The sequence below is a fragment of the Nicotiana sylvestris genome, chromosome 5, assembly GCF_000393655.2.
Source record: "Nicotiana sylvestris chromosome 5, ASM39365v2, whole genome shotgun sequence".
In the NCBI taxonomy this organism is placed as follows: Eukaryota; Viridiplantae; Streptophyta; class Magnoliopsida; order Solanales; family Solanaceae; genus Nicotiana; species Nicotiana sylvestris.
Window position 1 is genome coordinate 168492913 of NC_091061.1, and position 13852 is coordinate 168506764.

Sequence of the window (13852 nt, forward strand, 5' to 3'; positions counted from 1 at the left end):
AAAGACAAAAAGAATGTTCAAATGTAGAAATGAATAAAAAGGATTCAAGAAAAGCAAAGAATGAAAGATGTGAAAAATTGAAAAAGGAGAAAAGATTTGAAATGTATAAGAAAGAGTGACAGTGTGTCTCTCTAACCCCTTAGAAAGAAGTGAAAAGACTCAAAAAGTCAAGTGAATATGTGCCAAAATGAAGCAAAAGAAGTGCTTAAGGGAAGATGAAACCTACTTAGACCAAACATTTCCTACCCTGAACCATAAGCCTTCATTATGTCTCCACAAAAGCCTTATATGATCTCTAGCTGAAAGAAACTTACATTAGTGGTGACTCACATAAGGGACAAACATATGGTACTTAAAGCCGGACTTGGGACTTTTCTTTGAGAGGGATGAGTGATTTTCCATTAACTTCGTTCTGAGTGCCACTATTCTAAAGGTGAGGTTTGCTTAGGAAAACTTGAGTATGTGTGAGTTTGGGTTCCACAATGACCAAAGTAATAGATAGAGTTCTTTGATGTGTTGAGTCAACTCTTGATGCTCTTGTGTCGCACTTAATCCTTGGTGTTTAAAAGAGTAATGTTGTTAATGATTCATTTGTATTGATGGAAAATGTTAGTCCCAATTGATGCTAGATGAGGTCACTTTAGGACAGCTGAATTTTCTTGGGTTTTCTCTTATAGGGTGAGTCTTATTTTGTTTGCTTGAGGACAAGAAAAAGCTTAAGTTTGGGGGAGTTGATAACTGGGGTTTTTGATACATTTTATACTCTTTCATGCTTAAGTATTGATTAGAAATGTGTACAAAATAGTCCCAAAAGTTTCACAAGTTGTGCTTGATTGAAGGTTTAATAAACAAGGTGACAAGATGTCAAAGATCAGCTCAAAAAGGAGTGAAAATTGCACAAGTACCAAGACAAGACAAAGCTCAGGCAAAACAAGGCCGGTGCGGCCGCACACCATTCTGTGCGGTCCGCACACTATTTTGTGCTGTCCGCACAAGTGAAGTTTAGAGAGGCTGCTATTCAGGCACAAAGGCAATGCGGCCGCAAGGGGTTTTGTGCAGTTCGCAGAGCCAAGGTTCAGAGAGTTACCAATTCCAAGTTTGAAGCCCAATGCGGTCCGTGCTCCATTTCATGCGGACCGTACTAGAAGCCACTGTGGCCGCACTCGATTCTGTGCGGTCTGCATTGCCCAAGTTCAGAGAGCCGTTTATTCAAGTTCAGACCCCTAGTGCAGCCGCACGTGATTTTGTGCGGTCCGTACTAACCCCGCAGGGGTATTTTTGTCCAGATTTTTCAGCTTAGTATAAATAGCTTCTTTTCCCATTTTTAGGTCATCAGAGAGTTTGTACTGAAGGCTACGCTCGTGACTTCGATATTTTTAGCCGTTTTGAGTAATTTTAGCTTTATTTCAACATTGAATCTTCAAGTTTAATTTAGCAATTAATTAATATGAGTTTTTCTTCATCTATTTCTTTGTTTTCTTCTCTAATTATGAGTAGCTAGACCCATAAGCTAGGGTTGTGGCTCAATCCTAGTGTGGGTAATTGATGAGTCTTGTGTTTTAGGGCTTGATTGATTATGAGTGTTTGGTATTTGGACTAATTTCATGTTTAATTGCTGAATTAATGGTTGCAAACACTAGTTTGTGTTTAGTTTACTTTGGGTCTTCTTGAGAAAGAGAGCCAAAGTTTCTGTAATTGGTCCAACAAGGAATTGGGCGTACTCAAGAGATTGATAGCCCGAAATAAAGGGTTAAACCTAGAGATAGTAATACCCTACTTGAACCTTGATTGCTTGTGCAAATTTGCATACTCAATTGTTCTTGAGAAAGTCAATTCGGGCAAAATCACTCGAACTACCGAGAGGTGTAGAGTGAGTAGAATCGTGCAATAGTTATATCATACTCCCGAAATGTGACAATCATGCCTTAGACTCAAGTATCCATCAATTGACCACCTAGGCAAAAGTCACTACCCTAGTGCCTTTTAATCATTTAAACAACTCGCAATAGTTTAATCTTAGCTTATTTTAGTTTAATTGATCATTTATACAATTAGAAGTAAATCAAAACCCAAAATGTTTAGAAGTGCAATCAAGAGCAAATACACAACTCCACTTTAGATAGACACCCGACTCCAACTTCTAGCTCCCTGTGGAAATCGATCTCGATCTTAATCGGGTAAAAGCTGCTTCGACCTCTCTCGCTACTCAATAGTAGTGCAGAGTTGACCTCGATCAGTCATAAACTACCTGAAATCCTTAAAGAACAGATTTTTTTTAAATAAAATCAAACTTAGTTCCCAAAATAGTAGTGGTAATACTAGTTAAAAATAGAAAATAAAATGTGTTTTTAATGAAAAGAGCTAGCTGATCTTAAAAATAATAGCATGATACCGTACAATATAAAAAAATTAAAAAGATTAAGAAATAAAACGATACGAAAATAGTAAGTAATAATATTGTTAATAGGGGAAAACTAGAGACACTACTACTACTACTGCTATTGCTACTGTTACTACTACTACTGCTGCTACTACTACTGCTGTTGCTACTGCTACTACTACTACTACTACTGCTGCTACTATTGCTACTGCTGCTACTACTGCTGCTACTACTACTGCTACTGCTACTACTACTACTGCTACTGCTACTGCTGCTACTACTGCTGCTACTACTGCTGCCACTACTGCTGCTACTGCTATTATTCCTACTGCTGCTACTACTGCTCCTGCTGCTGCTACTACTACTACTACTACTACTACTCCTACTACTCCTACTGCTACTACTACTGCTCTTACCGCTACTATTGCTACTGCTATTACTGCTACTACTGCTACTGCTACTATTGCTACTGCTACTGCTACTACTACTACTACTGTTACTGATACTACTAATGGTACTACTACTGCTACTGCTACTACTGCTACAGCTACTGCTACTGCTACTGCTACTACTACTACTACTACTATTGCTACTACTACTGCTACTGCTACTATTGCTACTACTACTGCTACTACTACTGCTACTACTGCTACTACTACTGCTACTATTGTTGCTACTACTACTACTACTACTACTACTACTACTACTACTACTACTACTACTACTACTACTACTACTACTACTACTACTACTACTACTACTACTACTGCTCCTGCTGCTACTGCTACTACTGCTACTGATCCTACTCCTACTGCTACTACTACTTCTACTACTACTGCTGTTGCTGCTGCTACTGCTACTACTACTACTACTACTATTACTGCTATTGCTACTACTGCTACTGTTGATATCCAATTTTTCCCCATATATATTTTATATATACCAAAAATACTTCCCAAATAATGTATATGTGCTTATATGAGCACACCTATGAGTTTTGGTATTTTAATGATTTTTAAACCAAATTATCGCCTATTTTTATATCACAAATTATCAAAATTATTCCCAAAAAGATATCTTTTGGTGAATAACTTATTTTATCCTTACATTTACATTAAAATTTAATTAATATGATTTTTCCATATTTTTACGAATTTATTTGGCATTTTTAAAGCTAAATTGTATATAATTGCAATTATAGCCTATTTTGCAATTAACTATGTTTTACAACTACAAAATTATTTCTGATATTTTTAGAATAATATTTATATGTTATTAATTAGTTCTATGTTTTCAATTTTGCTTTTCAGATTATTTTTAGATATTTTTATAAAATAAATTGGAGAAATTGGCTATTTAAAAGTTGGCCAGATTTTATTTAAATCCTAGCCAAAATTGTGCCCCTATTCAGCCCAATTTGAACCTAATTTTAAACCCAATCAAACAACCCATACCATTTGATTTTACCCGACCCAGGATTGGTTCAATCTGAACCGTTGATCAAATTAGATCAACGGTCCAGATCAAATTGCCTTAATTAAATCCTAAGGCTACCCCCCACCCCTCATTTCTCAGAGACCGGTCTCTATCTCTATCTTATTCTCTCTCTAACCGATGCTCTCCCTTCTCTCTAGAACCTTGTGGTTCCCTCATCCTTCTCCGACGAGCTTCATCGCCTCTCCGGCCATGTTCCGTCCTCACTTCTCTCGACCTCTAGCCACTGTGGATCCTGTATCATTGCTTCTCTCCAAGGTTTGAAACCCCAGAAGCCTCCACCATGAAGATGGTCGCTGAAGCCTCGCCGGGGGTCCGATTCCGACCTTTCTCCGATGATTTTGGTTCGGTGATGCTAAAGACACCATTACCTTTGAGCTTCACGGCCAGGTTTCTCTTACCCCTCTCACTGGTTTCTTATGAAACCCTAATCTTAACCCAAACCCCTCAAATCTCTGATTTTTTTAATGATTTTAACTTGTACCTTTATGTTTTGCACTATTTTCTATTTGATCTTGACGATTACTCCAGTTTTAAACGATTTTGTTCCCTTTTTGAAACTAGGGCTTCTGACCCCTTTTCGAAATCACTTTATTTTTTGATTTTGAGTACTAATTTGTGATTCTCAGTACTATTTTCTAAACATTTTGCTTAAGTCTGATTAAACCCTAACTTTGTCTGTTTGTTTTTGCGTTATTTGTTTGTCTTGTGTTCTTCTGGGTTCTTCTCCGAGTTTTATGCTCCTTGCTTTGATTTTGTTGTCAGTGTTTCATTCCCCTACCATTCCGTGTTCTTCACTCAAATTTTCTCTTATTGCTTGCATGGTGATTTTTATACTGATTCTTCGAACCCTCTTTGAGACTGTGATACTTGCTTTCAAATGGTGATTCCACGTATTTTCCTATAGTTTGAATTTCTTCCTTAATTTATGGGATACTTTCCTCAATTAATAATGATTTCCTAAGGTTTTCAATCTCGATCATTATTTTGAAAACTATCCTTTCAGAATTACGATGATATTTTGCCTTATATATGTACACCAATTTGTTGATTGATTTGCCTGACCTATTTCCTTAATTAGATGGTCATGTATTTAGTCCTTATTGCATGCTTTATGCTACTCTGTTTCCTTATGTGATTATACCTTACTTTGTGATTTATTTCCTTTCAAATGACTGATTATTACCGTTTGATTTGGGATCCCCTTAATTAAAGGGCAATCCAACTACTGACTGGATTGTGATTGATACCAGTCCCGTAATTAAGGGACTGCTGCCTTGTTTGTTTACTCATATTCAGTACTATAAGTACCCCTCCCCCATTCTCTTGGGAGGACATCATCAAAGACATCAACAAACACATTGCATATCACTTACACTCAATGTTCTGAACTCTCTCTCTTTTCACACCAACATCTCTGTGCTCTTTGTTTCTATACAATAGTCTCTCACTTTTCCTGTTGAATGTTAATCACTCAATTGGCTACAAGCCAAAGTTGAGTAATCTTGGTCACTTTCACTTTGCTGGCTGCTATTGTGTTGTTTGCTTTGGGTCTGCCTGCTGCTCCATTCTTGTATACTACTGCTCACTTCTCTGTGTCCTATTGTTCACTACTGCTCTGTGTTACATTAGCTTCAACTGGTATGTTTTCTATTTAAGTCACAGCCTCCAAAACAATATGCTCTTATTAGTGTTGCACTTCCTCTTGTTTCTTGTGTGCTTCTATTTATGGTTCTACTGTTCCTATTGCCATTAGCATGTACTTATGATAATTAGTATGCCTAGCCTGACTTGACATGTTCATTACCCCCTTTCCTATCCTAATGTATGTTTTCCTCACTCTTGTGCACTATTAGCATGTGTCCAGGACCTGCTTGGCTATTCCATAGCCCTAAGACCTCTTCCTGAGGTTGACTCTGTTTGGAGTCTGGTGCAGTAAGAGCTAGGCTCTTGATTTGAAGCATGCTTGATTACTTCTCTTTGAGGTGTTATACATGTGTGAATGGTTTCCTTGCTTATAAACTATTTGTTCCCTCTCCCTTGCCCTTGTTTGTGTGACTGTGTTTTTTCAAAATTGGTCATCCTAAATTGATTTCAAAGGAACTCTTTCACTCTTCTATTACTGTTTTTCTCAAACTGTCTCAATTGTTTTCCAACTCAACTCCTTCTAATTCTGTCACGATCTCGCCACTCTTAGAAATTAGGTTCTGCCCCCTTAGTGTAAGCATTGCTTTGGGAGCCTTGAGCACCCACTGAACTTTGATGCACAAGGTTGGCAATTCCACACTCACACTTATCAAGGGTGATTTGTTTTGGGTGCCTGGTATTTGTCGGGGTCTCAAGAAACCCCTAGGGAACTTTGCCGCACCCAAACTCTTGGTGAAGGCTGTGAAGCTCGAAAGAAGTGAGGTTAGAGGTCTGGTCCTGGCTGAAGGCTCCCTATAGAGTAGCTTTTTGTCTTATTCTTCATTACTGTAATTTGACTGCTTAAGTTGTAATTGTTTGTAAAGACTATGGGGGTTTATAGTGAAATTGGGAGGGATATGTATGTTTAGTTAAGGGTATGGGTAGAAAACATGACTATAGGATTTTACTTATCTATTTGTGCAATAGAAACCATGTATAGGACATGCATCTCATATATAGAAATCCTGCTCCTAGGTCTCTTTACTTTCAGCTTGTCATTTTATGATCACAATCAGCTAATAACAAATTACTGCATTCAGATACCATGCTTTAGGATTCTTATATGCATTAGAAATCATGTACTTAGGGTTTTATTTGCAATTGTTGAACGCTTCGTTAGTATATTCTGCCTAATAACGCCAGCCTAGTTAACTGTAAAACTGGAAACAAGCATGTACGTCCACCTTTCTCTTAGGGTTAAAACAACGCCTAGGCAAGCCTTAGGCCGGATAAAATTGATCAATCGCCTTGAGTCATGCTTAAGTTATCCCATCCCTTTAAACTGTCCGAATTTGTTTTGCCTCTCTGAGGTCCGCTTGATTTTTCTACGAAACTTCCGTCCTGCTTTAATCACATCTGCGCAAATATGTTTTCTGCTAAAAGTGCCTTTCCAGTCCAGAACTGAACTACTATTTTCTTAAACTTATCTGAATACTATATCTTCTGTAATTTTCCAAAACTATAGTCCAAACCTAATATATTTACTGCTCTCTTTCACACTTCTGCAATCTGGAAATATTTTACGTCTGTTCTCTCCTGTCCGAAAACTATTTTAATATATAGTCACGAATCTGTTAACAAATGTTTTCTCCTGATTCCTAAACTGTTACGCATCTACAACCTTTTCTCAAGTTCTAAACGTTTTCGTCCAACTCTTTTCTGCAATTTTGTTTAAAACTTTTCATCTTCTATTTTAAACCTATTTCTGACACTCCAACTTTTAAAATTCTCCCTTCCTTAGACTTAAGATGTGATTGAGACGTGCTAATTGTGTGTTTAACCGTGGAGGGATATTTGAGCCTTTTATATGCCTTTGTGTGATCTTTTATATGAAGTCCTACTTGTTTTGTATGTCGCTTAGTATTTTGGCCTTTAAACTTAAAGGTTCAACCTAGACCTCACCTCATAGGAATAGCGGTCCTAAATACCCTCTAGGACCTATAGGACGGGACGGGTAATAGAACGCACTAAGTACTTGTGACCGATACACACGCTTAAAATAACCTCTACGGGGTGGGAAGGGTAGAATATGGAGATGATGACCGATGCGCTAATATCTCGTGTGAGAATGATTGTTGGGTATTGCACCGAAGTGATCCATATTATGGTTAAGCCTAGGACCCTTTTCTTTGCTTTTCCTTCATTTAAATTAACGTTTTCCTCAAACTAATATTTCCTTTTTTCCAAAAAAAAATCACTTGTGTCTTTCTTCTTTCAAAATTGTCAACTTGTTTATATTTCTTATGTGCAAACTTTGCTTGTCTACTCCTACTCTTCTTAAAGTCACAATTAAGCATGGCTGGGAACCACACTAGTGGATCTTGAGGGGTGCCTAATACCTTCCCCTCGAGATAATCTCAAGCCATTACCCGAACTCTGGTTTTCTTCCAAAAAATCTTCTTCTTTTCTCTAAAAGTGTCCTAATGCACTATAATCATTAGGTGTCGACTCTTCAAATTCCATAACCCGATTCCTCAAAAGGGAATAAGAGTTGTTTTGCCCATAATGTCGTAAACCCGATTTCGCCTTCTTTTAGGAGGGAAAAAGGGGGCGTCGACAGCATGGCGACTCCGCTGGGGAAACCTTTAAGGCTTTTACCATTACGTGCTTTGTGACTTTATTGCTTCCTTAATTGCATTTACCTTCTGTCTTTAATTATTTCATCAAAATACTAACTTGGCTCTTCATGTTTTTCTTTCCTTTTAATTTTTTCTTTTACTGCCTTATTATTTCAATTCTGTTGTAATTACTGAGCATTTATTGTAATCTTTACTCTATGAACGTGAAAATACATGCAATTTGTCTCATTATTATTACTGCATTCCTCAACATCATATTCCACTCGTGCCAAAACAAATCCTATAGCAACGCTTATAATGAGTGGTTGCGCCCTTCCGATATTATAAATACCCTAAATGTGGAAAAGGCATAATTGCGGTAAAATCAGTCGATCAACGGTGTAGTCGACGGTTCCGCGCCTTTCCCTCTTGAGTTGTCCGCTCAAGGGTACCTTGTCTAGCACTTCAAAAAGTAGAAACCATATTCCCTTGAAACTGTTCATGCATCATGGTCAAACCTAGCCGAGTCAGTTATGTTGTCCGCATAATGACTCATTAAGATAGCCTTGTCCAAAGTCCATTGGGTTTCCCTGAAACCCAAACGGACACCTACATGTTCTGTGCATTTATTTGGAGAACTAAATGCTTTTTATGCTGATTATTGGTATTAAATAGTCGAGTCCGGTGGGGATGAGGTCTTAACCTTTTTGTTTTGCAGGAAATGAATGACAAAGTTCCTGACTTCGGTATGGTAAACATGCCTTCACTCTTGCAGACTTGATGGAGAAACCTCCCATCGAGCAACCAAATCAACGAGTGGAAGGAGAGAGTCACCAAGGCTAGTGAGAAGATAGAATACCTGGAGTACAACTTGCTATTGGAAGGGAAATGAGGAAAAGAGTCATCGACTGTCAAAATGTTGAGGAAGGCAAAGAAGAACGTCTGGCGATAGCATTTTTACTGGAAAATATGCGCGAGCTGGAGGACTTGATCAGCGAGAACATTCAACCTGAAGAAGGTCCTTCTGGGGCCAAGTAGTTAGGAGTCTTTCTTTTCGCTTTTAATGTAATAAGGCCAATAGCCATTAGTGACATTTTTATTTTCCGCTATTTTAGTGTCGTTTTGGGATTCGTCTTATTTTTTATCAATAAAATGAGGCATTTAGCATTATAAGTTCTCCAAGTTAATTTGTCTCTAGGCCTACCTCAGGCACAACGAGGTACCCAAATTAGGATGCGATTTATATTCTTGCACAATGTGTTTAAATATTGCAACATTTTCTTCTCATAACCCACACTAACTTCTTACCTTTTGTTTTTCTTTTATTTTTTATTCCCCTCCCCAAAGGTTAGTTCGTGCATTCTGGCACCATCAGCATACTCAACAAGATCCAAGAGTCCTCCACCTCCTCCTCCTCCGAGTCCTACCAGAAATAGGAACAAAGGAAAATGGGAGATGCAAGCGCTAGAAAGGAACTTAAGGAAACTTCTCAGAATGCTGCAATCACCAAGGAGACTGCTGCTCATATAGAGCAAACTTTGCTAAGATTCCGAGAGGAATTGGATCAAGTTAGAAACCTGGCAAGCCTGTCAATCACTCTTGTCGCTCCTGATGTTAACACCTAGAACCCATCACCTCCACAAAACACCCCACAACCTCCGATGCAACCCCCTCATAATACTCCACTACTCGTTCCTGAACCACAAAAGACCATAACACTCCTATATTTGTGGACACTATGCCGCACTACAGTCAGCCAATCACAAGTACAGCCGAGTCAGATGACAAGAGTTCCCTCATTCAGAATTTGGTCGCGGAGATTAAGAAGTTGACTAGCCGGGTTCAAGGTAACAAAGGTGTCGAAGGGTTGAATTACGAAGATCTCTGTGTTCAGCCAGATGTTGAGATCCCGGAGGGGTACAAACCCCCCAAGTTCGAGATGTTCGATGGTAAACGTGATCCCAGGGTCCACTTGAGAATGTATTGTGACAAGTTGGTAGGAGTCGGAAGGGACGACAAAATCCGCATGAAGCTGTTCATGAGGAGTTTGAAGGGTGATGTTTTATCATGGTATATTAGCCAGGATGCAAAGAAATGGACTAGTTGGGTGAACATGGCGTCTGACTGTATGGACCGGTTTAGGTTCAACACTGAGAACGCACCAGGTGTGTTCTATATCCAGAATCTGAAGAAGAAGCCCACAGAGACCTTTCGCGAATATGCTACTCGTTGGAGGTCAGAAGCTGCTAAGGTCAGACCGGCCTTGGAGGAAGAACAAATGAACAGGTTTTTCATCCGTGCTCAGGATCCGCAATACTACGAGAGGCTGATGCTAATAGAGGGCCAAAAGTTCTCCGACATCATCAAGTTGGGATAAAGGATTGAAGAAGGCATCAAAAACGGTATGGTCACTAACCTCAAGGCATTGCGAGCTACCAACAAGGCTTTACAGTCTGGTGGCTCGTCGAAGAAAAATGATGTAAATTCCGTAATGGTTGCGCAAAGGAACAATTCCCCTATGAAGTACCAAACCTATCCCTCAGCTCCACTCACATATAAACCTACCCTAAACTACCAAGCACCATCACCCACTTACCAAATTCCACCACCTGCTTACCAATCACCTCCACTACCTACGTATCAACCCACTTCACCCAGATATTCTCAACCCACACCCGTATACCAAGCATATAACTCCCAACCTTCTCACTACCCATCACCTCCTACCCGCCAAAACTTTCCCCGACATAGACTAAACTTCGACCGTAAACCTCCCAGACAATATACCGCCATAGCCGAGCCAATTGACCAATTATATGAAAAACTCAAAGCAGCCGGTTACGTTACCCCTATTCCAGCCGTAACTCCAGAAAATCCTTCCCAATGGATCAACCCAAACAAGACTTGTGCATACCATTCCGGGATGAAGGTCCATACCATCGACGAGTGTCGCTCGTTGAAAGACAAGATTCAGAACCTGATTGACAACAAGATCATTATAGCAAAGGAGCCCGCTCCTAACGTCCGCAACAACTCCCTTCCTGACCACAAGGGTGGAGGCATCCATATGATCGAGATTGAAGATGATTGGGACCTCGAGGGGTCAATCGGTTTGATAGTTGAAGGAGACGAACCTAAGAAGCCAGCAGTTACTCTCAATCCCATTGTTGTTCAGATTCAGCCCTCTAAGGGGGATGTGGTAAATGTGTCCGTACCGCTCGAATTTGAAGCACCTTCCGCAAAGGCGCCAAAACCGATTGAGGTTGAGTTCGGAATTCCAAAGGCGCCTACACCTGTCGAAGTTACTGTGTTACCTCCTAAGGTGCCTATTCCGGTATCTATGACAAATGTGACCCCATTCAAGACAAATGCTATACCTTGGGATTACACCGCTGAGGCTAGAAGGAAAGGAAAGACATATATCGGGGAAGCAATTGCCGCACAGGGCATGACTAGGACAGGCAGGGTATACACCCCGGAGCACTTGGCTGAGTCTAGCAAGCAAGCCTCCGGGCGGGTTGTTGAAACCGGACCCGATGATATTTGGAGGAAGATACAGGCCAAAGAGTACTCAATCGTCGAGCAACTGAACAAAACGCCAGCACAAATTTCTATTCTGGCTCTTCTACAAAGCTCTGAGGCACATAAAAATGCCTTAATGAAAATACTGAGTGAAGCTTATGTTCCCAGCAACATAACAGGAGGCGAAATGGCAAACATGGTGGGGCAGGTACTGGAAAGTTACAAGATCACCTTCCACGAGGACGAATTACCACCAGAAGGGCTTGGTAACAACAAAGCATTGAACATCACTGCGCAATGCGAGGATCACTTTATCACCAGGATTTTAGTCAACGGGGGATCCAGCCTCAACATTTATCCATTGATAACTCTCAGGACATTGGGTAAGGGATTTCACGAGGTCAAAGACGGGGCTATCAGTGTTAAAGCTTTTGATGGATCTCAGAGGTCCACCATTGGAGAAATTGCCCTATGCCTACAGATGGGACCCACCTGGTTTGATGTCGAGTTCAAAGTCATTGACGTACCAGCATCCTACAATTTGTTGTTGGGATGACCCTGGATCCACGCCGCTGGGACTGTAGCATCAACTTTGCATCAAGCTGTAAAATTTGAATGGTATCATCAGGAAGTAATCATTCATGGCGACGGTAGAAACCCTATATACAGTCGCCAAACCATTCCGATGATCGGAGGCAGAAGAAGGATAGGAGGAGAAACGTACCACCACATCGAGAGGGTCAATGCTGTAGACAAATACAAGTGGTGGGATAACAAGATCGAAAGCATCCTGAATTGGAGCGGGTATGAACCCGGAAAAGGACTTGGCAAGAACCTACAGGGTATCACCAAACCAATCAAGCTGAAGAAGCATGGTACCACTTTTGGCCTAGGGTATGAGTACACTTGGGAGTAGTTCAACCACTGGTCACCTCCATGGCACGGACCATACTATCCGCTGGAGCACCCTATACCTCAGTTGGAGCAGACTTTTCAGCCAGCCGACACTTTGTACGGATCAGAGGAAGACGAGGCACTAGCAACAACAAAGAACCTATTTTTGGAAGATGATATGGATTGTTGTGTTATCTTCGAGGAGGAAAGGGAGGAAGGCCCTTCCATTCAAGCCGTTAACCGAGGGGAACGCCTCACCAATTGGTCGGTCAGGACCACCAGTGCCCGGACATCTGGTAGCAAGGCTGAACGAGCATCATGCAGCGCATCTTTATTTTCTTAGTTGCTTTTCCTTTCTGCATTGTCTTTACTTTCCAAAAGAGCTCTGATGTCTCGAACGATTATGAATTTCAATCAAAGCATTTCAAATTCATTATATATTGCACTCTTATTACTTTTCTCTATCATTTACTTTGTTTGACACAGCGTTACTCTTACATATCTTGATGATGAACCAATAACTGTGACTTGCAACGAGGCAACGCAACAAACAGATACGGACTCCGAAGAGGATGATATACCAGAAGAGGTCGTTAGAGGAGTTGAGAATTTTGAAAATAGGTCTAAGTCTAATTTGGATGAAATTGAGGTCGTTAATCTGGGAGATGCAGAGAATGTCAAAGAAACGCGCATCAGTGTTCACTTGTCACCATCAGATAGGAGAAGATATTGCAGAATCCTATGATGGTTGGAGGTTGTTTTTCGACGGAACTGCAAATTTCAAAGGAGTTGGCATAGGATCAGTCCTGGTATCAGAAATCGGTCAGCATTACCCAGTATCCGCCAAGCTCAGGTTCCCATGCACCAACAACATGGTCGAATATGAAGCCTGCATTCTAGGGATTAAACTGGCCATTGATATGAACATTCAGGAGTTACTAGTAATCGGAGACTCGGACCTACTCATACATCAGGTTCGAGAAGAATGGGCAACCAAGAATCCCAAGATACTCCCTTATCTGCATTACATACAGGAATTGAGAAAGAGGTTCAGAAAGACGGAATTCCAGCGTATTTCCAGGGTACAGAATGAGTTCGCCGATGCACTTGCTACTTTGTCATCTATGATTCAGCATCCAGATACAAATTTCATTGACCCCATCCAGGTCAATATTCATGACCAGCCAGCTTATTGTGCTCATGTTGAGGAAGAAGATCGATGGGAAACCATGGTTCCACGACATCAAAGAGTATTTGACCACAAGAATATCCAGAGCTTGCCAATGCTACCCAGAAATGCACGCTTCAGAGACTATCC

General features: G+C 40.4%; 1 protein-coding gene across 1 annotated transcript; it reads left to right on the forward strand.

Annotated features, from left to right (window-relative positions):
• Window positions 1-9856: 9856 nt before the first annotated feature.
• LOC138869635 (uncharacterized) lies at window positions 9857-10495 on the forward strand. The gene has a single exon (XM_070147269.1). It carries the CDS (start codon window positions 9857-9859, stop codon window positions 10493-10495), a length of 639 nt encoding a protein of 212 aa, XP_070003370.1.
• The last annotated feature ends 3357 nt before the right edge of the window (window positions 10496-13852 follow it).